General features: G+C 38.6%; 1 protein-coding gene across 12 annotated transcripts in view; it reads left to right on the top strand.

The window, feature by feature from the left end:
* The window catches only part of LOC139755383 (uncharacterized), a 102,489-nt gene that overhangs the window by 53,393 nt on the left and 21,963 nt on the right, over nt 1-27,133 (top strand). For 5 of the 12 annotated variants that reach the window (XM_071673619.1, XM_071673614.1, XM_071673618.1 and 2 more), the window contains exons 13-20: nt 4,175-4,201; nt 5,842-6,013; nt 11,541-11,594; nt 12,107-12,355; nt 13,860-14,021; nt 18,355-18,549; nt 20,866-20,965; nt 24,468-24,598. In XM_071673619.1, the coding sequence (XP_071529720.1) occupies nt 4,175-4,201; nt 5,842-6,013; nt 11,541-11,594; nt 12,107-12,355; nt 13,860-14,021; nt 18,355-18,549; nt 20,866-20,965; nt 24,468-24,598 (1,090 nt within the window). The remainder of the gene's footprint in view (nt 1-4,174; nt 4,202-5,841; nt 6,014-11,540; nt 11,595-12,106; nt 12,356-13,859; nt 14,022-18,354; nt 18,550-20,865; nt 20,966-24,467; nt 24,599-27,133) is intronic. The other 7 variants (XM_071673622.1, XM_071673624.1, XM_071673625.1 and 4 more) reach the window with 3 other exon arrangements.

The following is a 27,133-nucleotide window of genomic DNA, read 5'->3' as shown; positions in this document are numbered from 1 at the left end:
TTTGATCGAGTAAGTAACGTAAGGGTAAGAGAGATGTGTGGAAATAAAAAGAGCGTGGTTGAGAGAGCAGAAGAGGGTGTTTTGAAATGGTTTGGGCACAGGGAGAGAATGAGCGAGGAAAGACTGACCAAGAGGATATATGTGTAGGAGGTGGAGGGATTGAGAAGTGGGAGACCAAATTGGAGGTGGAAAGATGGAGTGAAAAAGATTTTGTGTGATTGGGGCCTGAACATGCAGGAGGGTGAAAGGAGAGCAAGGAATAGAGTGAATTGGATCGATGTAGTATACCGGGGTTGACGTGCTGTCAGTATATATATATATATATATATATATATATTTCTTTTCTTTCTTTTAAACTATTCGCCATTTCCCGCGTTAGCGAGGTAGCGTTAAGAACAGAGGACTGGGCCTTTTTTGGAATATCCTCACCTGGCCCCCTCTGTTCCTTCTTTTGGAAAATGAAAAAAAAAAGAGAGGGGAGGATTTCCAGCCCCCCGCTCCCTCCCCTTTTAGTCGCCTTCTACGACACGCAGGGAATACGTGGAAAGTATTCTTAATCCCCTATCCCCAGGGATAAAATATATATATATATATATATATATATATATATATATATATATGTATATATATTTTTTTTTTTTTTTTTTTTTATACTTTGTCGCAGTCTCCCGCGTTTGCGAGGTAGCGCAAGGAAACAGATGAAAGAAATGGCCCAACCCCCCATACACATGTATATACATACGTCCACACACGCAAATATACATACCTACACAGCTTTCCATGGTTTACCCCAGACGCTTTACATGCCTTGATTCAATCCACTGACAGCACGTCAACCCCGGTATACCACATCGCTCCAATTCACTCTATTCCTTGCCCTCCTTTCACCCTCCTGCATGTTCAGGCCCCGATCACACAAGATCTTTTTCACTCCATCTTTCCACCTCCAATTTGGTCTCCCTCTTCTCCTCCTTCCCTCCACCTCCAACACATATATCCTCTTGGTCAATCTTTCCTCACTCATTCTCTCCATGTGACCAAACCATTTCAAAACACCCTCTTCTGCTCTCTCAACCACGCTCTTTTTATTTCCACACATCTCTCTTACCCTTACGTTACTTACTCGATCAAACCACCTCACACCACACATTGTCCTCAAACATCTCATTTCCAGCACATCCATCCTCCTGCACACAACTCTATCCATAGTCCACGCCTCGCAACCATACAACATTGTTGGAACCACTATTCCTTCAAACATACCCATTTTTGCTTTCCGAGATAATGTTCTCGACTTCCACACATTCTTCAAGGCTCCCAGAATTTTCGCCCCCTCCCCCACCCTATGATCCACTTCCGCTTCCATGTTTCCATCCGCTGCCAGATCCACTCCCAGATATCTAAAACACTTCACTTCCTCCAGTTTTTCTCCATTCAAACTCACCTCCCAATTGACTTGACCCTCAACCCTACTGTACCTAATAACCTTGCTCTTATTCACATTTACTCTTAACTTTCTTCTTTCACACACTTTACCAAACTCAGTCACCAGCTTCTGCAGTTTCTCACATGAATCAGCCACCAGCGCTGTATCATCAGCGAACAACAACTGACTCACTTCCCAAGCTCTCTCATCCCCAACAGACTTCATACTTGCCCCTCTTTCCAAAACTCTTGCATTCACCTCCCTAACAACCCCATCCATAAACAAATTAAACAACCATGGAGACATCACACACCCCTGCCGCAAACCTACATTCACTGAGAACCAATCACTTTCCTCTCTTCCTACATCTCATTTCCAGCACATCCACCCTCCTGCGCACAACTCTATCCATATATACATTGTGTATGGGGGTGGGTTGGGCCATTTCTTTCGTCTGTTTCCTTGCGCTACCTCGCAAACGTGGGAGACAGCGACAAAGCAAAATGATAAAATAATAATAGAAATACATATACATTTAGACACCCTAATCTGAGCCTTCATGGAGGATGAGCACTCCCCGCGTGACTCCTTCTTCTGTTTCCCCTTTTAGAAAGTTAAAATACAAGGAGGGGAGGGTTTCTAACCCCCTCGCTCCCGTCCCCTTTAGTCGCCTTCAACGACATGTGAGGAATGCGTGGGAAGTATTCTTTCTCCCCTATCCCCAGGGATGGACATGTATGTATATATATGTGTATGTGGGTGGGTTGGGCCATTCTTTCGTCTGTTTCTTTGCACTACCTCGCTAACGCGGGAGACAGCGACAAAGCAAAATAAATGAATAAATAAATAAATAAATATGTATACATATCAACATTTACATACATGCACATACTCAGACATATACATATATACACATGTACATATTCAAGCTGGCTTGCCTTTATCCATTCATGCATGATTGACTTGGAAAGCTAGCAATTGACAATGAGTATAAAAGCTTAGCTAATACCATGAACTGAGGTAAATATTGTGAGACAAAACCCCTCACTTTTGTAACTGGGCCAAATGTCAGAATTTTGGCTAATTGCCACATATGTGAGGAAGATATGATACATTGTATGTAAATATCAGTTTGTAATTACCTATTTGTACCATATAGGGAAAGAGATTTATTCTTGTGGGACCCAGTCTCTTTAACACTCCTTACTGTCATGCCAAACTATATGTCTGTTAGCAGTATTAGAAATATGGTTGGCATGAGGTAATCATTGTCACTTAAAATGTGACAGGTAGGTACTTTCTCCCCCTTCCGTGCCTCTGATTATTTGCTGTTCAAATAACAGGGGTTATGAACAGTCCTCTTACCCACTCTTTTGGTCTTAGTAGTGGAGGACTAAGCACCCTTTAGCAACCTCAACTTCAGTGAATTTACACTTTTAGATTCTGAATTTTGCACTGTTATGATTTAAAGGTTTTGTAACTTTAAACTGCAACTGTATCACACAAAAGTATCTCTGACCTTTTTCTTTTATTTTTCTTTTTTTAGCCTGCTTTATTAACTTATAGTGAAGGATGAATAATACAGATGAATTATTGGAAGCTTTAGTAGTTTTGCTTCGTTACTCCCAGGAACCTCCCTTATCCTTTCAAGCTGTCTTTCTTCACATTCTATCGTTGTTTTTCAGAGTCCCCATATAGTTATAAAATTGCCTGTATACACCTTAGCCATGACAGTTTTAATGTTTAAATCATTTTATGTAGACATAACCCTGAGAATTTTGTTTCCAAAAGAATTTGACGAGGCACCAGTTTGAGGGTAGTCACTCTTGGTAAATTACGTTATATCGTAAGTGAAATTATAGCATACTGAGCATGACTTTTCCTTACCTTTAATTGTATAACTGTTCTCTTGATTATGGACAGTATCTATTTGGGTTTTGGACAATTTTAGTAAAAAGTGTTCTCAGAATTTTAGTGCAGTGTAAATCATTCTGTAATCATGAACTTGTACCATTGCTTAATCACATTTTATATGAAGATTGTATATATAAAACATAAAGAAATTATTGTATTACTGAAAGTTGCTGTGATATAGGTGTAACAGATATTTGTATTTGCACTAATAATTCTGGATAAATATAACTTTTCAATGGGACAATACTCAGCAGCTGCAGATATACCAAAGTGCATCACTGATTATGAGAAAAGCAGAAGAGGCCACACCATTAATAACTAATGACATGGAGTATTATTTATCAACAAGTGGCAGCATTATATGTTTTAGGCTATATTGGCCTGCTATTCTTAACACAATCCAGCAATCATTGTTAAGGAAAGCACTGGTTTTATTGGGTACATAGAATTAAATTCGGTGGATAGTTGATCCTTTCTAAGTTTTAAAAGGGTCATTCTGTAGCTGATTAGCTTGGATGATCCTTGCTGAGAAGGTAAAGTTTTTAATGGTTTCTGGGTTAATAAACTTTTTCGTCTAAGAGCTTTATAACACTAATTGATAATCACTAGTTATTAATTTTTGTTTTTATGAATAAAACCACTCCAATCATTTTACGCAAAAAATTTTAAAACTTGATATTATTGCCAGTGGTTTGTTTATTTTTCCTCTACCAGGATCTTGAAGGTTTAGTAGAGGGTGGTTATAAACTCATAGAAAAGGTTTAACTATTCACCTGGTTGAGTCCTGCTTTAAATACACTTCGTACCATATTTTTTTTCTGATTTTCATGCCAGCTCACAGTCTGCAAATCTTGGCTCCTGGTAAGCATGGCTGCAGACATTTTGCTTTGGTAGAAAGGAACTTTACTGACAGTATATTTCTTTATCAATATGATAATATGAAGCACTGTCTGTTGCAGTTACAAATTCCCGTTGCTTTATATATTTTATGAACTGATCAAATGCAGCTGATATATCAATAGTTATGATGTTTGTACACAAATGCTTTTCATGACCATTAGAAATGCATTGAAAGTTTCAAATGGATAAGTTATTTACTGCATAAGGTTCTGATAGAACCATTTGCATGTTAGCTACACACAAGTTGGTGACTCATTAATAATAGATTTTTATTTAGTTTTAGTTGTAGATTAGCTTACCTTAGTTGCCTGTAACAGTACTAACATGGGAGGCGTAATATATCTCCTATTGATAGTTCTGTTTTTTGGCCACATTCATAGTGCAGCCTTCTTGGTAGTGTGGCACACAAGCTCACACCTTCTTATAACTTTCTGAGATCACTGTTTTCCATTTGCATATCTTTTAGTGTGTTGCCATCTGCCAGACTGTCATTTCTTACTGTTCTGTTTTTGCTTTCCTCTTATGTATTCTTAAGGCAACTTCATTCTTTTAATTCAGTTGTTTATTGTAGCACAATCAGTTGGTGAGTGTAATTCTTAAAGCTAGAATCCTTAATGGTGTTTCTGACTCTTCCTGAAGGGTTGCAACTTTGCAGGCAAGAAGGTTTAGCTTAGCTTGGGGTCTTTGATATGATCTGCTCATGCACACATAGCCATACCTATCAGTGAGATTGAACCTACAGATCTTGTTTTCAAAGTGCAGTGCACTAATGCTGTGCTGTGGCACCCTTATATGGTGGTTGTTCACTGCCAAATCAAGAAATAGAGTTCTGCAACAAGTGATATTAATGTTACTGGACTTTTGACATCAGAGATGGTCAGTATCTAAAAATTTTTTTGACGAAAATTATACATGTGCCACCATGTTTCATACTGTGACCTTTGCCACCCCTTTTGAATAAGTTAAGATAAATAGATTAAATTGTTTCAGCAGAGCACCTTGTTATTCTACATGTAACATTTTACATCGTTTTTTTTCATTTCTAAAGCTTTAGCATCAGAGAAGTCATGAATGTTCTGATTATAGTGCCTGAAACATTGTGGCATATTCAGAAGAATGAAATTTATTTGCAGTTAATTGCATGAAAATTATAGTTCAGACATTAATTATCTGGTGAGTGTAGTTATTCAGTTGTACTCACTTGTTTCAGATCCATAGGTTTCTTTGAAATTATCACAAGGAAATATCATCCCTTTGAAAAACATCTAATTGGTACTTGAATTTTTGACACCTTGATGAATGAAGGAAAAGCAACTTGTCCTACCATAGATTTTCCTTCTAGTCCTCTTATGCACTTATTTTTGAATTCGTGTCATTACTTTTGAAAAGTAACTAAATCACAGAATGTGTTGCAGTATTTAATGTATGTGAAATTTCACATTCACAGCCACATTGATCCTCTTAATTATTATTATTATATATATATATTTTTTTTTAAGCTCTCCAGTTCAGACTTAATTTTACTAAGCACTTACAAGCACCAACACTTCAATTTCCAATGAATGAATTAGTTGAAAATGAAGTAATTTCATTACCTACAGTGGCACCAGCACAACCAATGTAACACAAACCAGAGTGACACCTCGACCTCATGTGCATGTCACTCCACTTAATGTGCCAGGGATGGGAATGAACCAGTTTGATCCATTCCTACCATGTCAGAGTCATCATATCCGGCCTGCCACAAGGAGGAGACATCAAGCTCAGACACAGGTGGGTGTTTAGTCCATTACATATATATACTTTTGATTTCTAAAATTGTTACTCTTGACTTTGTTGAATAATAGGACATAGATGCCTACCATATTATTTTGCAATAGTGTCATGTGAATGTAAATGTAATTAAAGTACAGTGATTCCTTCTGGAGTGTGAATGATGAAATGGTAAAGCTAGATAACATCAGCTAGTGGGTTAAGTTTTTATGTTCTTAGGGATTAGTATTTTACAGTTATTGCTGTTTCCAATTTTTGTTATCTTGATGCCCTTAATGTTTTTGGTTTTCCCTTATTTGCATTGGCTGTGCTGCATTACTTTTAGTATTATAATTCCTCTACAGATTACATCAAATTCTTATTGTACTGAAGAACAGGCGAATTTTTGCATAACATTCCATTCATATTGTACTCACTGCATGACAGTAAAACTGATCAGAGTGAGTTTTCCTTAGAACATGTGGCTGGTGAGGAAGGAGCAGGGGAGAAGCAGCTGTAGTGCTTTTCTTCTTGAAGAACTCAGTAAGTCTAGCCAGTTGGCTTCCAAAGAATTCTATGAAAAATTCTTGAAATACATGCTGAAACGATAGTATTAACTTGATGCTTGTTCTTTGTCTTTATTGTAATGAAATCATTTATTGCATCACACATTGTAGGTTGTTCATAATTTTTGGTCCTCACTTTTTCATTAACCCTTCTTCTTTCTCCTCATATGATTCAGGGTGGTGAATTTCTTGAAGGTTAAGCATTGCTCACACAGCCAGTTAATACGGATGTTCCTCTAGTTGTTCCTCAAGAGCTTTTGGTCCTAGTTTCTCCTCTTTGCAAGTGATTTTGTTCACGATGTCAGTAAGGAATTTATCATTTACTTTGTGATCATCTTATTCCCTAAAATCTTTTATCATTGAAAGGCATGTTTTCTTCCACATGCCCCTATAAGCAGATTGCCACACATTTTGCCAGGCAGACAATCAAGTACACTGCATCTAGTGTTTCGTTTCATTTTTGTCTAGGTCCTTTAAAATGCTGTATATCTTGCTCAAAGTAAAAAGAGGTTGCATCACTTAAAGTAGAAGGTTGTAGATCATCAGGTTCACTTGGGCCAGTGGTTGTGGTGAAGGTATCTGTCAGGGAGTTGCTATGCAGAGTTATCAGAGTACTGCTATGTAAAATCCTGTGAGCAGTTCTGTGAAGCTAGTTTCATGAATTTACCCCTGAAGAACCCTAGCCATACTAGTAAGTTTTATGGTATATAGACTCTAGTCTTACATGTCTGGATTACTTCTTCCCACCCTCATTTAGATTTGGAAGTGTTCTTTTTCAATGTGGGGTGCCTTATATCATTAGCAACTGTAATTAGTGCCTTAAAAGAATACTTGTTATAGTCAACGACTTAGCACAGTGTCTCCAAGTGGGTATCTTAGCCATACTTGTATTGGTTGCCCTTTCCCACTGTCCTTTGAATTGATGTAGAGATGCCATATGTCAGAAGCAACTGAAATGCGCTGCAGGGATGAATCAAGTGTGTTGCTTACCCATGTAACCCGACGGGAAGGTATGGACCTGACTAATTATTACTAGTCTTTGGAGCATTAATTATTTATGGTGATGGTGTTGCATATGTTCAACTGTTAGTACTGGAAGGAGTTCTTTGGGTATCAGTCATCCTTTTGTTGGAGACAGATTAGTGATGCTGGCCTCTGCCTGCATGAGGTTGCAGTGCAAGTGATGAGTTGCCTTTGGGGAGGCTGTACACAGTCGTGTCAAAGAACTTTTCATGCCAAAGGAGCCCATCGTTTCCCTGCAACTGGAAGTAGTACAACCATAAAGCTGTAAGAGCACCTGGAAAGAGGTTGTATAGGTTGTGGATAACCAGGACCTTTCTTAAGAATGGGGTCTTCCAATAATTATAAATAAAAGAGACATTGATTTTTTCACAAGACTGAGAACAATGATATAGAAAGTAAAATCCTTTAAATAATTTCTCTTCAGATATTGAAGAATGTGGCTTCAAGACTGTCAGTTTTTAGCTCAAAACCATTTTTTTTCTATGTGTATCAACAAAGGGATAGAACAAGTTAAAAAAGCTCTAACCTGATTTGGATTTAGGCTGTTTTACCTCCTTGTTAACAAAACTAGAAAAATGTTTTGAGAGAAAATTGATTCATCCAATCTAGAATCCAATAATACCATTGTACCTAAAAGGTTTTCAAACAACAAAAGGTAAATAAAGCTTGCTTTTTCACTTCAGCAAAATCATGGCTAATGATATTAGAGTCTGTTGTGGGGAATTTCTTGATAAACTGATGAGAGTTGCATATTCAAACAGTGTTCATTTATGGTTGACCTTCATTTGTTCATCCTTAACCCTAGTATTATATCAGTTGGAAAATTACCCATGCAGGCCTTTATCCACTTTATTTACCTTGCTAAAATCACTCGCTAGGTAAATTTTTTTCTTCACATTTTTCATTTTATTCTGCTCACCTGCACTTGCCTCACAACTTGATGTATATCATGGGTGTTCTTCCTCATCAGTTAAGCCATCCAAAAGATTTTTTTTTCAGTCTTTCCATTTGAACAGCCTGTAAGTTGATGGCCATGCACTTATGATGATTATAGGGGTACTGAGAGCAGAATTCTTCCTCAACTTCCTATTGATGGAAGAGACCTTAATAATCTTCTGATGGTATGATAAGGCAGGTGCTTATTTAGATATGAGGGAAAAGTTAGAATATCATTCAAGGTTAACCGCCATATCTCAAGAGTACATCAGTGGATGTCATCTGCCATTTTAAGGATAACCAGTTAAACTCCCATTACCTCTTTCAGATCACCAACTCATCTTTCATGATGCAAGGTCTGCAGATAACCTCTTTTTTGTGACTCACGCCTGGTCCTTCTTCTTGGGTTTTGATTAATCTTTTTTCATGGCCCATGACATATCCAAAGCATTCCATAGGGTTTGTTGTAAGTCTTTGTTTTGTAAACATCTTTTTTTTTTATTATTATCCACTCCTTTCAGATTTCTGATATATAGTTTCCTCTTTTTAATCAATTCATTGCAGAGGTCATCGATTGAAAAATTATCCCATCATATCATAATAGTGGTGTTGTCCCTTACGATTTTGTCTTACCACTTACTCTCATTTTTTCTTTCCAATAACTTTCTTCAACCTCTTTATTTGATCATTCTTGTGCTTATGATTCTGCTATGCATATTAGAACTCATTTTCCCTCCTTTCACTGTAATATTCACTCTTTATCTCATACTGAATATACATCTTTTCTTTATTCAGACACATGCAGCATCTTAGAAGGGGGAAGCAATAACTTGGTTAAAGTCAATATTGCAAAAATCCAGTTTTATCTGTCTCTTTCTAAATATTTCTGATTTCCTGTTGTTGAATTTTTGAACACTGTATTTCAACTTTACAAAAAAAAAGGGGGGGGCGATAAGCATACCCTTCCTTCTATTCAGGAAACCCCCATCAAAAACATCACAAAATCTGTTGTGAGCATATACTCCAACTTTTCTTTTAATGATTGTTCACTTTTTCTCATGTGAACCAAATAGCATCAAGAACAGATGACTTAGCCTTAGAGGAACTCCATGTCTTTTGGGTTATGTTGACACCAATATGGAGTATTACATGAGTATTTGGGATGGTTATTCCTTCTCATATCAATTAGCCAGAATTGAATCTTCCAATGTATTATCTCTCCAGCTGTATCTCTAAAGCTTTAAACCACACCTTTTTGTCTGCAAGTGATATCTCAGTCACTGCTTTCTTGATCTGTCTCTTAAGGCTTGATGTGTGGCACATGCCAGGCTCCCACTTCTCATAAATTCTGTTTAAAGATCAGGCTCATGAGGATTGACTGTTGTAGTACTTCTCCCTTTCCTTGAACAGCAAAGCTTTAGAATTCTTATCTTTCAGTCATCTTTCCCTCTATTTGCTTCTTTTCCACCTCTAGGAGGTGGTTCAAAAATGCCTAAGGAGCTTCCCCCCTATCTGAGATGGCCTTGATTAGAGCAAAGTTCTGCCCATTCCACATTAGATACTATAAAAAGCAAAAACTAAAAGATGGCATTGACTGAGCCCAAAGTTTGCTTGTTCCCTTTAATAGATTAAAGAAAGAGCAGCCAGCTAGATGCCACTAACTTATTAATTGCATTAATCTCGTAGGAATGATTGATCTGGCAAGCACGATGAAGTATTTCTTTAAAGATCCATTTTGAAGTATCAAGCAGACAATTTTTTCAATTAAAGCTCATAGTGAGTGGTAACTTGAAATACTCTTCCCTAATTATGTTGAATCTCCTTATGAAGCATAATTTCACATGCTTTAAGAAACTGAATATTGTACTTTTTAATTGGCTAAGTTTTATTCAAAATTATAGTTGCAGGTTTCTTATTCCTTGAAGTAGAAATGTACATGTGTATAAGTTTTGATAAAAAGTTTATATGTAAATGTAAAGAAAATAACTCCCATGTTTTGCTCAAGCAAAATTTTGATTGAAACCACCCTGTCCCTCAATTTATTTTTCTCCATCAAATGAGTATTAGGTTGTTAAATGGTTCATACTGTTAAATCAAAGAATTCAGTAAAAAATTACTTGCCTTCTATGAATAGAAAACTGGACATACCATCAGTAATGCAAGTAATGAACAGTAGAAATATGAATTCATCAGAATCTCTTACTCTGGTTTAAGAACCACAGGAAGTAAGGATATAATTGAAGATAGAATCCAGAGATAGCTAGGCTCAAAATTTGGAAATCGATTTTGTTAGCATGTAGTAGAAAAATTGAGAGAATCAAATTTATTCACGTGAGTACCTTTACATAAAATAGAATTGAAGTTATTACACAATTTTAGAATGAAAATAGAAACAAGAACAGAATCACTATTTTGTCATATGTTAGAACATAGAATACAAAAGGGTTGATACCACTTTAGGAGCATCTGTCATTGTTCTGAATCTTATAGACTTGCTTATGGGTAATTATCATTTAAGATAAAACAGTGCTTAGTAACATGCCACAAGAAGGGGTCAGTAGATTTTAAGATGAATGGATGAGGAGGAGGAGAGGTTATGATTAATTTTCTCAAGTAGCTTGCCATCCGAATAGAAGTCTTTGTCAACTTAAGTCATGGTAGGAGTTACTTTGGAGCTGATTGTTTAGGGGAAGAAATTCTAATTAATGTTGTGGTTATCTTTGGTTTAATGGTTATCCAGGCTAGCTTTACTGAGTTTCCAGTGGGAAATGTTTCCTGTGCTTGTTTCTTGTACAGAAATGGATAACAACTTTTCAGTGAAGGAAATAGGTGTGTTGTAGTGGTAGCCTTGTTTGATCTGCAAGGTTTTGAGGTGGAACTGGCCTCTTAATTGGAAAATTAAAGAAATAAAGATTTGATATGATGGGAACAAATTAGATATGGTACTTGTGAATATGTAAGTACTTGGTGCCCAGGCAACTACCTGGTGATCGCTAAGCTCCCTTGACATCTCTTCTCACCAGACCCAAGATGGAGGTAACTCGGCCCAGCAGAGAAGGTCCCCAGCAAGTACACGGGTATGTTAGTTCTAGAACAATTGGAATTAAAGTTTACATAGAAAGAAATGCATTGATATAAAATGTTTGTGCTCAAAAGCTTAAGCTACTTATGCACTCAAAATTCAGCAAATTAGGAAAAAGATTTAAGTTCATATTTAGAAAGATGGTAGATAATGGCTTGGTTCTGTTAATCAGTATTTCAAGAAATGTATTTTTGTGGTGGATGATTTTGCTTTCCACTCCTTTTCTTGTTGCAACTTACCTTTAGCTTACTCATGACAGTAAATTGTCTTTGTATGGTTGAACTTTCATTCATTTGACATTATGTAAAAGAAAATATAAGTGAGAATTGTTTCTTTATAAACATTATGTGATACTGGTTTGTATTCTTCTAGTTTAGGTGTGCTAGTAACAGGTGGCCCACTTCTCAAGCAGGTAATGCAGCTTTGGATCACTGTCTTCATAATTTTTTTTTTAATGTATTTATTTCATATTTGGTAAGTTTATAATTTGAAGTCTCACATTTACAGGCACAGGAAAGCAGTTCAGAGGCAGCTCAGGCTCGTCCTCAGGTTGGAGTTTCACCCACAGCATCCTCCTCCAGTCCTCTTGCTCTCTTTGCAAATTTATTGGCTGAGGCATTTAGTGGTAGACAGGGACCTACAGCACAACAGCAAGACCAGCAGCAGCAGCAGCAGCCTCAGACAGAACAACAGGAACCATCAGCAGATAACAATGAACCTCAAATCAGTGACCAGATGTTTGCACAGTTAGTACAGGTCAGTTTTATTTTCACGTTTTTATGTCTCATTTTTGTTTAGGATCCCCTCACTTACATAACAATAGATTGCAACCTTTATGTATCATATATGAAAGTAGATTCATGTAATAGATGAAAGTACAGGCACAGAAATGTACAGATAAAAGTTATATGTGGCTGAGGAGGAATGTTGTTAAGTGATTGCAAGGTTATAACCATAAATGACGAAGGATTGAATTATACCTTCATTTTTATGTGTTTCCTTTTGAAAGGAAACAAAGCTGCTGATGTGTAACTTCAGTCACACTTACAGGCAACAATTTATTGACCTGTTGTCCTTGTACTTTCAGAGTGACCAAGATATAGTTTGCCTCTCCGATGAAGGTTCTGTTTTGATGTCTGATGGTTGAATGTAATGTCAAATGTGAGGAAGGGTAGTTGAGTTAGGGAGGTAGGGATAGGATAATGTCATTGATGTGGGCCTAGTTGTAGATAGGGAGCTATGGTTTTGGTGCAGTGCACATGATGCCTATAGAATGGATGTGAGCAAATGAGACCTTTCTTCGGCAGGTATGAAATGAAAGAAAGGTGGTACTGATTATGTATGCAAGGTATAACTTGCAAGAACAATGATGATAACAGCAAGAATAGCATTAATTCATATACATTCCCACTTACATTATGGTGTCCCAGCCTTCTGTTGACAAACCAAGTGGTTGCATAGCTCCTCAACAGATGGCAACATGTATGACATAAGGAAGAGACTTAAAGAGCAAGAATTGATCCTTGCATGTCTCACCTTCAAGGAAAGTTTTATTGGGGGCCATGGAATATACCTGTTTGTCCCACATGCTGTGCCCATAAAGTTAAGCAGATCTGTGTTAAAACAAGTTGCAAAATGGATGATAGTGCCTGTAGCATCTCTCTGTTGCTTACGCTTTGTATTTTTCGGGACCAAACTATTTAATCTGAGTGTGGTGTTTACTGCAGGTTTTGTAGGAAAAAGTTGCGCATCATTCATCATCACTTAGACAAAATGACTTTTTTTTTCTTGTACATCAATCAAAGCTCAGACACTGGCATGTCTTCAAAATGTTAAGGTTATGGAGGATCTAACATTCATTGCATGTGAGTTTGAATGGGTACATTGTATGTATGGAGTCAATTTACTTCATTCTTCATTGTTGCAGATAGCCAAAAGAGCACTCGTATGATTCTGGCCTTTATGGAAAAAGCATATTTGTAGGGTAGTTTTCTATTTTTCTGTTCCCAGCATTAGACTCTTACCAACTTAAAGACCCATTTTATGAGTAGCTTTTTGGGTAGCTAGCTTGATTGCTTTGTATACAGAAGTTGTGTTTTACATTGCCTCCTCTGCAACATCTCAATGTAGGTACTTGCTGTATGCAAGGAAAAAATATATGCTAAGAAATTTTCCTTATATGGTATTAAAAATTGTTCTGATAATTTTATTGGCCTCAAGTTTCATCCAGTATATATAAGAATTATTATTTCTTTTTCAGGGTGTTATGTCACAAGTGTCAGGCTCTTTAAATTCAGAAGGTGGTAACAGTAACAATCAGCAGGCTGGTGCTACACTTCATGAGTTTTTACAGCCATTTGATGGAGGCATGTTCAGTGAAGGAGAAGAGGACTCTCTTGTTTATCAATTGTTCAACACTGTGGTGAGTGTCAGTATCCACAGTAAGTTGACTGTGAACTTCACCCATTCTTTGGTCGTTTTCAATCATATTTACTTATATCTCCCACTTTAGCGAGGTACCATAGTAACTGACGAACAGTTGCCTCATTTGCTAATTCTCTCTCTCTTGCTGCCATTATAATGCATCAAAAACAAATATTGTGATCCACAGCCAGGCCCTTTCAGACAATTTCACATATACCTTAACAGCTTTATGTGTCATGGTTCAGCCCATTGATTGCACATTGCCCTAAGTATACCATGGTGATCCAGTTCAATTTGTCTCATGCAAGCCTGTTACCCTCCTGAATGTTCAGACCCAGAAAAACCCAGAACCTCTTTTACTCTCTTTTTGTGTTCTTGATATCCCCTTACCCCTTCCTTCCTCCACTTCCAACATGTTGATTCTCTCAGACAGTCTTTGCTCATCCTCCCTATGTGTCTTCACCATTTCAGCTCACCCTAGTCAGCTCTCTCATTTATACTGCACTTATTACCACACATTTATTTTGCACTATCATTCATTACATGATCTATCTTGCACTATCATTCTTTACATGATCATCCCTCCTCATACCACATATTGTTCTCGGGCAGTTCATATCAACACATCCATCCTCTTCCATGCTTTTGCAATAAGGAGCTATACTCATATCCATGCAACACTGTTGGGTTTATTAAATCTTCAAGTATACCCATCTTTGTCCTAACAGACATTAAACTATCCTTCCACACAGTTCTTAATGCATTCTCTCCCACTCTATGACTTAATTCAGTCCCCATTGTTCCATTCCTTGCCAAGTTCACTCCCAGATATATAGAACACTCCACTTCCTCCAGGTTCTCCCCATTCAGATTGATTATTAAACCATCCTGGCTAATCTCCTCCTTGCACCTCAATACCTTCCTTTAATCCACATTCATTCTCGCCTTTCTCATACTCCCACACTGTTTCACCAGCTTCTGAAGTTTCCCCCTCGTAAGTCATCCACCAAAGCTGTGCTGTCAGTGGACTGAATTGGTATTTGAAGTGTCCAGGGAAAACCATTGAAAGGTCTGTGGGGCTTGGTTACAGATAGGGAGCTGTGGTTTCAGTGCATTGCACATGACAACTAGAGAATAGATGTAAGTGGATGTGGCCTTTCTTCATCTTTTCCTTGCACTACCTCACAAATGTGGGAAATGGCAATCAAGTTTGAAAAATTATTTGTTGAAGAATTTGCTGAATATTTTGTTCAAGGTGAGGATACTATGGAATTCTCTTTTCTCTGAACACAGTTTGCATGTAATTTTGATATCTTTTTGCTTTATTCAGTTGGATGTGTTAATGTGATTGCCACTTGTTTAAAAGTGGTTCTGATAATGACTGATTTTAGACATTTAGATAAGATTTGTAGCCATCATGATATTATGAACATTGAATTTCTGTTGTAGTTGAAAATTAAAGAAACAAGATTTTCCATTTGTTAATGCTGATTAAATAACTGCATATAACAATTTTTTCAGCACATTAACATCCAAAAGTCTCTCTTTCGCACGCCTGTCAATTAACACGTAATCCAATAACGCTCTCTGGCCATCTCTCCTACTTACATAAGTATACTTATGTATATCTCGCTTTTTAAACCAGGTATTCCCAATCATCAGTCCTTTTTCAGCACATAAATCTACAAGCTCTTCACCATTTCCATTTACAACACTGAACACCCCATGCATACCAATTATTCCCTCAACTGCCACATTACTCACCTTTGCATTCAAATCACCCATCACTATAACCCGGTCTCGTGCAACTGGAGGGATGTCTGATCATTATCTTGTGGAGGCTAAGGTGAAGATTAGTATGGGTTTTCAGAAAAGAGGAGTGAATGTTGGGGTGAAGAAGGTGGTGAGAGTAAGTGAGCTTGGGAAGGAGACCTGTGTGGGGAAGTACCAGGAGAGACTGTGTACAGAATGGAAAAAGGTGAGAACAATGGAAGTAAGGGGAGTCGGGGAGGAATGGGATGTATTTAGGGAATCAGTGATGGATTGCGCAAAAGATGCTTGTGGCATGAGAAGAGTGGGAGGTGGGCTGTTTAGAAAGGGTAGTGAGTGGTGGGATGAAGAAGTAAGAGTATTAGTGAAAGAGAAGAGAGAGGCATTTGGACGATTTTTGCAGGGAAAAAATGCAATTGAGTGGGAGAAGTATAAAAGAAAGAGACAGGAGGTCAAGAGAAAGGTGCAAGAGGTGAAAAAAAGGGCAAATGAGAGTTGGGGTGAGAGACTATCAGTAAATTTTAGGGAGAATAAAAAGATGTTCTGGAAGGAGGTAAATAGGGTGCGTAAGACAAGGGAGCAAATGGGAACTTCAGTGAAGGGCGTAAATGGGGAGGTGATAACAAGTAGCGGTGATGTGAGAAGGAGATGGAATGAGTATTTTGAAGGTTTGTTGAATGTGTCTGATGACAGAGTGGCAGATATAGGGTGTTTTGGTCGAGGTGGTGTGCAAAGTGAGAGGGTTAGGGAAAATGATTTGATAAACAGAGAAGAGGTAGTAAAAGCTTTGCGGAAGATGAAAGCCGGCAAGGCAGCAGGTTTGGATGGTATTGCAGTGGAATTTATTAAGAAAGGGGGTGACTGTATTGTTGACTGGTTGGTAAGGTTATTTAATGTATGTATGACTCATGGTGAGGTGCCTGAGGATTGGCGGAATGCGTGCATAGTGCCATTGTACAAAGGCAAAGGGGATAAGAGTGAGTGCTCAAATTACAGAGGTATAAGTTTGTTGAGTATTCCTGGTAAATTATATGGGAGGGTATTGATTGAGAGGGTGAAGGCATGTACAGAGCATCAGATTGGGGAAGAGCAGTGCGGTTTCAGAAGTGGTAGAGGATGTGTGGATCAGGTGTTTGCTTTGAAGAATGTATGTGAGAAATACTTAGAAAAGCAAATGGATTTGTATGTAGCATTTATGGATCTGGAGAAGGCATATGATAGAGTTGATAGAGATGCTCTGTGGAAGGTATTAAGAATATATGGTGTGGGAGGCAAGTTGTTAGAAGCAGTGAAAAGTTTTTATCGAGGATGTAAGGCATGTGTACGTGTAGGAAGAGAGGAAAGTGATTGGTTCTCAGTGAATGTAGGTTTGCGGCAGGGGTGTGTGATGTCTCCATGGTTGTTTAATTTGTTTATGGATGGGGTTGTAAAGGAGGTAAATGCAAGAGTCCTGGAAAGAGGGGCAAGTATGAAGTCTGTTGGGGATGAGAGAGCTTGGGAAGTGAGTCAATTGTTGTTCGCTGATGATACAGCGCTGGTGGCTGATTCATGTGAGAAACTGCAGAAGCTGGTGACTGAGTTTGGTAAAGTGTGTGGAAGAAGAAAGTTGAGAGTAAATGTGAATAAGAGCAAGGTTATTAGGTACAGTAGGGGTGAGGGTCAAGTCAATTGGGAGGTGAGTTTGAATGGAGAAAAACTGGAGGAAGTGAAGTGTTTTAGATATCTGGGAGTGGATCTGTCAGCGGATGGAACCATGGAAGCGGAAGTGGATCATAGGGTGGGGGAGGGGGCGAAAATTTTGGGAGCCTTGAAAAATGTGTGGAAGTCGAGAACATTATCTCGGAAATCAAAAATGGGTATGTTTGAGGGAATAGTGGTTCCAACAATGCTGTATGGTTGCGAGGCGTGGGCTATGGATAGAGATGTGCGCAGGAGGATGGATGTGCTGGAAATGAGATGTTTGAGGACAATGTGTGGTGTGAGGTGGTTTGATCGAGTAAGTAACGTAAGGGTAAGAGAGATGTGTGGAAATAAAAAGAGCGTGGTCGAGAGAGCAGAAGAGGGTGTTTTGAAATGGTTTGGGCACATGGAGAGAATGAGTGAGGAGAGATTGACCAAGAGGATATATGTGTCGGAGGTGGAGGGAACGAGGAGAAGAGGGAGACCAAATTGGAGGTGGAAAGATGGAGTGAAAAAGATTTTGTGTGATCGGGGCCTGAACATGCAGGAGGGTGAAAGGAGGGCAAGAAATAGAGTGAATTGGAGTCATGTGGTATACAGGGGTTGACGTGCTGTCAGTGGATTGAAGCAAGGCATGTGAAGCGTCTGGGGTAAACCATGGAAAGCTGTGTAGGTATGTATATTTGCGTGTCTGGACGTGTGTATGTACATGTGTATGGGGGGGGGGGGTTGGGCCATTTCTTTCGTCTGTTTCCTTGCGCTACCTCGCAAACGCGGGAGACAGCGACAAAGTATAAAAAAAAAAAAAAAAAAAAAAAAAAACAATTTTATTTGCTTCATTGTGTATTTTCTGTGCTCCATAAAGTGTATATCCTGTCCAGGCTCTGTCGATGTCAATTGGAGACCTGGTTCAGCTGTTCTTTGGACGTGCAACAACTGTGAATCAGCTTCGTACTCCATTGCAACGGTTTGTGAGAGAGAGAGCTCTTCAGGGAAACCAGCCCACTGAGGAGAATCTGGACCATGCCATCGATAATGTTATACGTGATCTTCATCCTCATCTTGTCCTTACTGCTGTAAGTTAGTCTTTATTTAGTTTTTGCTGGGCCTGACAGCATACCAGGGATCTCTAATGTTATAAGCATTTGTCAAGGTGCCTTCAGACTAGATTATGTGAGGAGATTATATGATATTGATTGCTTCATTGATATTAACCATACCACCCTCAGTTGTGACTGTTTGCCAGTACACTGGGTAGCTGATAACGTATCTTTATTTTTATTATTACTTCATCTGCCACCAGTCTAGGGCACCATCTTACCTTGTAATCTTCTCAGCCTTTTAGATATTGGTCTTGTCTAACCAGGCTTAACACAGACTTATGCTTCTAATGCTGAAAGGAGAGGAAAAACATTGATGATGTCTTGTGCATTGCGCTACAGATTACTGAGACTTCACAACTATGGTAAAGCTTGGCTTTTGCTCAAGTTTGTGGCTAATATTGGAAGATGTGATTTCCATTTAATTCAGATAATGTGCATTATCATATGAAATCTCTGCCGAGTTACTGGCAATGGGATGACATTCAGCTGGAAGCTTTGCTGCTAGTTGATAAGCAAACTCTAGTACCATCCAGCTGTGAAGCTGATGCTAGTAAGCATAACATGACTGATTTGATGATTTCAATGAACAGATTTCAGGACTAATGACTGACACATTCTCAAGTGCATATTTACAACAGGGATGAGATAGATCTGTTGGTGAGCCCAACCTGAGAACAGTCAGATTCACTAGAGCTTTTGTGGAACTCCAGGCCAAGGAAAAGTACGGAGTTTATTTATGTGCAAGATTCTTCCCTTGCAGATGGCCTCCATGCTTGTTGTTGTAGGTAGAAGCAAGAAATCTCCTGTCATAAAGGATCTGCTCAACTTTGTACATGTGCTAAATTGTGGAAAAAAGGATGCATGATTCATAAAAGTTATTTGCTGTGGCAGCTGCACAAGCACTTTGTTCCTGGTGTGAGAAGCCATCAAGTGTCTGTTATGAAGATGTCTTCACATGAATGAGGACTTCACATGAAACGAGGTGCCTTGCTACTCCTTAATGGTGCCCCACCCAACCCAAGATCTAGTGAAATGTCAATCAGGGATGGACAGATCAAGACAGTATTCCTGCATGCCAACACCACCTTCCTAATCCAGCCTATGGATCTGAGAATCATCTTGTCTGTCAAAAGATTCCACTGGAAAAAGCACTTGAACCATTATTATGTGGTCATGTCATCCTTGTGAAGAAGGAATACAGAGCCAAACAGACCCTGCAGAATCTGAACTACAACATTAAGGATATGATTTTTCATGGGACTGACAGCTGGGATTCTGACACTATGGACATGCTTTGACATGGATGGAACAATTTGCTTTAGAAATCTGAAGAGGAGTATAGTTTTGAGGGATTTCTGATAGAAGATTTTGCTCAAGTCATCTGTCAAACTGGGGATATTTTGTTGGTGAAAGAAGTACAGCATTGGTTAAAAGATGCTGACGTGCCTCATTGTCATGTGTAGTTGATTAGGAGATTGCTAAGGAAGTGCATAGGTCTTCTAATCAAGTAGAGAAAGAGTTGAAATAGGGGGAGCATGTTCACCCCGTAGGAGGAGGGAGGATCATTGATGCTTTAACTGCTACTGACACCCTCCTAAGGTTCATTGTCTGTAAAGACAAGAGGGAGATCAGTACCTGGTCAGAAAATTTAAGAAGAATCAGCGTAGTGCGTAACTAGCTGAAGGAGACAAAGTTGACTCCTTCCTCAAACCTCAGCAGCCTGCCAAATGTCTAGGATAATGAGTGAATTGTCAGCAAGTGTAGTTTCTGCCTCCAGTGAAGCCTTTCTACCCATCTTCAGGACTTTCACCCATGTTCCTGATCTGGAGGTTTTTCAGGTCACTCCAGATCCATCCTAGAAATCAAAGTAGTATTTTGTCTCCCTGAATACCTCCACCCACATGGAGAGGACAACCCACAAGAACAGCTATTGTCATAGGAATAAGGAAATTTTCTATGACATTTGTTAAACTTTATTTTGTAGTGTTCTTTAGAAAATGTAGGGATGTAGTGGAATTTGGCTTTAACATACTACCCTTACTCCCAGTTTTTGTTTTAGAATGGGATTTTAGTGTATTTTCAGAAAATTTTTTATCCTACTTGAAGTACAAAATGTATTTCATTTCTCAAACATTATCTTAATTTTTGAATTTTTCTGTTAATTTCTTCTTGTACATAATGCACAATATTAACTTTATTGCTATTAATTCACCTTATCATCTGTGATGTAGGTGAGAATATGTAATGTATTTAGCTTTTTATATATTAAAGCAAGTATTATCTTTTCAGGGAGATGCACACGTACATGAGGGAATTGACTATGTTAACACAGTGCACAACTTTATTCGTCATCGGTTACATGATATTTTCAACTTAGTATTAAATCATAGTAAGTGTATTTTACTCTGTCAGTTTTTCTCTTCTCGGGGTCTTTTTTATGAGCATAAGAGGTTCCCCAGGATATTCTTTTGGAAAATTGCAATTGGAAACTTGTAACACATTGTCTATCTAGTGGGGAAGCATTGACTTCCCCACCTGCTGCTATCATACTAACTAGGTAGTGGCAGCTTGCTTATTTTGGGCCCTCCATTGGCCAGTCAGAGACCACCACAGATATGTCACCAACCCGTTCACTACTGGCTGCATAGCATCTCAGAATTCGGATTGCACCACCCAGATATCTTCAACCAAACTGATTTTTTCAATTTTAAATGTTGACATGGGAGGATCCAAGCAGTGAGTGTTCATCATCCTTGAAGGCTTAAGCTGGGGTGTCTGAATATGCATGGATGTAACCAGGATGGGAAAAAGGATGAGATAGATGGAATGTATGAGGAGGGGAACTTGGATGTTCTATCTCCTTGAGCATTGCTCAAGAATGGTATCGGAATGTCTTAAGGGTGAAGTCAGGGTTTAATGTGAGGGCAAGAACTAAGGAAGGGGTAGCACTTCTGCTACAGGAGGATTCATAGGAATGTGTGAAAAAGTGTAGGAAATAAGCCTCAGACTAGTGTGGGTACATTAGTGGATTACCAGTGTTATGTTGTTATTAGCTCGTATGCTCTCTGCACTGTAAAGGACATTTTGTTTTTGTATGCATCAGCAGTGTACATTGATATGGATTTTAATCCTTTCATCACACTGTACCAAACTGGTTGGCTTTCTTGTTCATTTTGGTACTGTACATGATACTGACTTTGTTAATTATGTTCATTCCTTTTGAAAATGTCATACTTTTGTGATACTTTTGTAAGACCTACTTTCTTTGCTCTAAGGAATGCAAATTCTTTGCATGAACTTTTTTTTTCATAAAGGCAATATTGGGATACTTTATTTCATCTTTTGAAACTATACCTTATATCACTGCCCATTCTGTTGCATCACACTTTTGAAGAGAATAGGCATCAATTTCATCTCAACCAGATGTCACAGTATACCTTTTCGTACCTTTGGGAAGTTATATTTGTGGTTAATAGCTTTGTCTATGGGACAAGTTAAACATTTTAGTCCAGTTGTACTTTTTTGTAATCTTAGGTATGTCATCTTAAAATGAGTCTCCACCTCTTTCATTCTCTTGCATGGTCTCCTAACTGTGAGTCTCATATCTTGCATGGTCTCTTAATTGTGCTCTGATAATCCCATGGTTATTGGTCCAATTAGGGGATTTCAAAAAAAAAATTGAAATTTTTGATACTATGTAGATATTCCAAAAGCAGGAGTATGTCTTAATCTAATGATGGTTCATGGAACTTTCCAACCTGTAAATAAGAAGGTTACAGTATAAAACTGTTAAAAGAACACTTTCAAACTAAAAAAATTTTATTATCCATTAGTTTAAGAAACTTTTTGCATCATGCTTAGTGCAAGCAAATCAGTATTTGGGTTTTGTCCTAAGAAATATGAGCTGTACTTCATATCCCATTTTTCATAAAATCTTTGTTCTGTGTATATGTGAAGTGAACATGTGTATGTACATTCAAGAGGAAGTCTATTATAAGAATTTTGAGATACTGATGATAGCTATTTAGATGCAAGGTTAGTAAAGAATTGACATGCAAATAGAATTCCTTAATTACTTTCTTCTCCTTACATAAGCATAAGCAGAACCCTTCTTTAAGTGAGACTTTTCATGTTAGGAATAAGTAATCTAACCAGCCACAGGAAAAGAATTTAACTATAAAGCATTAAGTTACTTATCTCTTTCAACTAAGTTTTATTCAGTGTGTGATTTGTGGTGTTTTTCCACCAAGTTCTGTATGAATCATAGGTTTTGTGGACATTTCATTTACTGAACATGTTTTCTAAATAACAGTGCATTCTTGGGGAGGGTAGATATAAAAGGCCATGTGTTTTTTGTTTATTCTCATACAATTACCAGGTGTACTCAACAAACTTAATCCTCTGTAGTTTGAACACTTACTTTTGACCTCCAAGCCTTTATACAGTGACGCAATTGAATACCAACCACTCCAGCCACCTTGTCGCATTTCATGTTACACAAGGCTTTCATCAAACAACTCTTGATGACTTTCTGACTTCGCATACCACCCCGACCCAAACACCCTTCTTCTGTCACTGTCATCAAACCTATTTAAATAGCCTTATTGGAGTAGCATCAAAAATAGGTGAATTGCAGCTTCATTTGCTTACATATGCTCAGTACTTTTAGTGCCAAGAACAGTTGACTGAGCCTTAGAGGGAAAAATCCTTACTTGGCCCCCTTTTCTGTTCCTTCTTTTGGAAAAGTGAAACAAAAGAGGAGGATTTCCAGCCCCCTGCTCCCTCCCCATTTAGTTGCCTTCTGCAACATGCAGGGAATACATGGACCTCATTCTTTCTTCCCTATCCCCAGGGTTAACAAAGTGGATGAATATGTCAGAAATGGAGGGAACAAGGAGAAGCGGGAAATCAAATTGGAGGTGGAAGGATGAAGTGAAAGATTTTGAGCGTTTGAGGCCTTGAACATGCAGGAGGGTAAAAGGTGTGCACAGAATAAAGTGAATTGGAATGATGTGGTATAATGGGGTCAACATGCCGACAGTGGACTGAACCGTGACATGTGAAATGCATGGGGTAAACCATGGAAAGGTCTGTGAAACCTGGATGTGGATAGGGAGATATGGTTGTAGTACATTATACATGACAGCTTGAGAATGAATGTGAGTGGATGTGGCCTTTCTTCATATGTTTCCTTGTGTCATCTTGCTAACACGGGGTGGCAATCCTGTTTCCTGTGGGGCAGGATGGCTGTGGGAATGGATAAAGATGAGCAAGTATGAAAATGTGCTTGTGTATATATGTTATATTTATTTGTTGTCATACATAATTGCTGTTCCCTGCATCAGCGAGGTAGCTCTAGGAAACAGATGAAGAATAATTCGTCCACTCGTTTACACATATATATACATGAACGCCCTCATACGCACATATACATACTTATACATATCAGCACAAAGATATGCACACATTACATACATTCACATGTACATATTCATACTTACCTTCATCCATTCCTGTCACTACCCTGCCCCACAAAAAAAATAGCATCGCTATTCCCTGCTTCAGTGAGGCAGCACCAGGAATACAGACAAAAAGGCCACATTCATTCACACTCAGTCTTTATCTTTCATGTGTAATTCTCCAAACCACAGCTCCCTATCCACATCCAGGCACCAAAGACCTTTCCATGGGTTACCCCAGACATTTTGCATGCTCTGCTTCAGTCCATTGACAGCATGTTGACCCCAGTATACCACATCGTTCCAATTCACTCCATTCCTTGCACGCCTCTCACCCTCCTAAGCATTTTTCTTTAGATTTGGATATAATTTGATATAGTGATGCCTACCTACTGAATAATTTGTTTTAGATTACCTTTTTCTTTTCAACAGCTGATGCGGAAACTTTTGGACAGTCATTGGTGTCTTTAGTTCGTCGAGCTGTAGGGGAATTCATAGCTCTGTCTCTCCACTGTTTCACGGATGGAGCCCAAGGTTTGGAGAGAGTCCTGCAAGAGAGAGTAGTAAGTTTCATAGGCTTTAATTCTTGGAGTGTTGTCTCTGAATGTAATATACATAGGTGATTAAAGCATTCGACCTCCTTCAAACTTACCCCATTCAAACTTACTCTCAAACCATCATGTATCACTTATTCTCTACTTTCTCCTTTTACGTACAGTTCCAGACTCGGTCACCAACTTCAGCAGTTTCTTACATGAATATGCCATCGGTGCTGTATCATCAGCAAAAAACAGCATAGTCACTGCCTAGGCCCATTCATCCCCCACAGACTGCATACTTGCACCTCTTTCCAAGACCCTTACATTTACCTCCCTCACCAACCCATCCATAAAGAAATTGAACAACCATGGTGACATCACACACCCCTGCTGCAGACCAACCTTCACTTGGAACTGTTCATTCTTCTCTCTTCCTACTCTTGCTGAAGCCTTACACCCTTTCTAAAAACTTCTCTGCTTCTAGCAGCTTTCCTCACACATCGCACATTCATAAGACCTTCCTCAAATCATCTCTATCAACCCTTCACAAAACATGTCAACCAACCCTATCATATGCCTTCACCAGATTCAAGAATACCACAGACAGATCCATTTGTTTTTTAAGTGTTTCTCACACATTCTTTAGAGAAACACCTGATCCACACATCCTCTAGGGCTAATGAAACCATACTGCCCATCCCTAATCTGATGTTATGTACGTGCATTTAACCTCTCAATCAGTTTCTTCTCATACAATTACCAGGTGTACTCAACAAACTTAATCCTCTGTAGTTTGAACACTTACTTTTGACCTCCAAGCCTTTATACAGTGATGCAATTGAATACCAACCACTCCAGCCACCTTGTCGCATTTCATGTTACACAAGGCTTTCATCAAACAACTCTTGATGACTTTCTGACTTCGCATACCACCCCGACCCAAACACCCTTCTTCTGTCACTGTCATCAAACCTATTTAACAGCCTTTTAGAATACTCATTCTATCTCCTCCTCATTTCATCACTACCTGTTATCACTTCCCTTTTTGACCTCTTCACTGATGATCCCATTTTTTCTCTTGTCTTTGTACATTATTTACCTCCTTCCAAAACCTCTTCTTCTCCCTAAAGTTAACTGATACTCACTCACTCCATCTCTCATATGCCATATTTTTCAACCTTTGCACCTTCCTCTTGACCTCCTGCTGTTTTCTCTTATACATCCCCCAATCAGTTTCACTCCATCTCTATAAGTACCACCCATCTCTATAAGTACCACCTAAATGCCTCTCTTTTCTCTCTACATCTTCATCCCACCAGTCACTACCCTTTCTGATCTGCCCATCTCCCACCTTTCGCATACCGCATGCATCTCTAGTACATGCCATCACTGCTTCCCTGAATAACTCCCATTCCTCACCCACTCTCACCTTTTGCCATTTTATGCTCAATCTCTGCTGGTATTTCTTCAATCATGTTTCCTTTCCAAGCTCACTTACTCTCACCACTCTCTTCTTTCCGACATTGTTTCATCTTTTTTTTCAAAAACCTCTTCAAATCTTCATCCTCACTTCCACGAGATAGTGCTAAGACATCCCACCAGCTGCCCTAACAGCACATTTACATCCAAAAGTCTTTCTTTTACACGCTTATCATTTGATATGTAATCCAATAATGCCCACTGACCATCTCTCTTACTCACATGTATACTTGTGTATATATCTCATTTTTAACCAGGTATTCTCAGTCATCTGTCTTATTTCAGTACACAACTCCATAAGTTGTTCACCATTTCTGTTTATGACACTAAATACCTTCTGCATACCAGTTATACCCTCCACTGCCTTTTTACTGACCTTCACATTTAAATCACCCATCACTAATACTCTTACATCAAAACAGTTGACCCACTTACTCAGCTGCTTTCAAAAGGCATGTCTTATGATCTTTCCTCTCATGGCCAGGTGCATAAGAACTAATAATCACCCATCTCTTGCTCTCCTTTTTCAGTTTTACCTACATAATTGCAGAATTTACTTCCTTACTCTCTGTCACACACTTCTACAACTCCTGATTGAGAAATAGTGCTTCTCCATCCTTAACTCTTGTCCTTTCACCACAAACATCTAGAGAACCCAGCTTGATCCTTCAGGGAGGATAAGCTCACCCTGCCTGGCTTCTGTTACCTCTTTTAGAAATTAAGATACAAAATGGGAAGGATTTCTTGCCCACTGCTTCTGCCTCCTTTAATCACCTTCTCTGACATGCAAGGAATATGGAGGTAGAATTCTTTTTCCCTTACCCTAGGGATATTATTGTTATTATTATTATTATTATTATTATTATTATTATCATTATTATTATTGTTGTTGTTGTTGTTGTTGTTGTTGCTGCTGTTATTATTTTTATTATCACAGTACTGTATTGAAAGGAAATAATGGTAATGGGGGATGAATTCAGAGTTCTAGATGCATCCATACAACACTCTCAGGACTACTACACTCTGAGCCAGGCTTGTCTGTTTTTGCTGTAATATGGACTGGCATCTCCCACGTGCTTT

Source organism: Panulirus ornatus, chromosome 19 (genome assembly GCF_036320965.1).
Source record: "Panulirus ornatus isolate Po-2019 chromosome 19, ASM3632096v1, whole genome shotgun sequence".
NCBI lineage: Eukaryota > Metazoa > Arthropoda > Malacostraca > Decapoda > Palinuridae > Panulirus > Panulirus ornatus.
The sequence above is the reverse complement of the archived record's forward strand: the minus strand, read 5'-3'. Positions and strand labels throughout refer to the sequence as shown.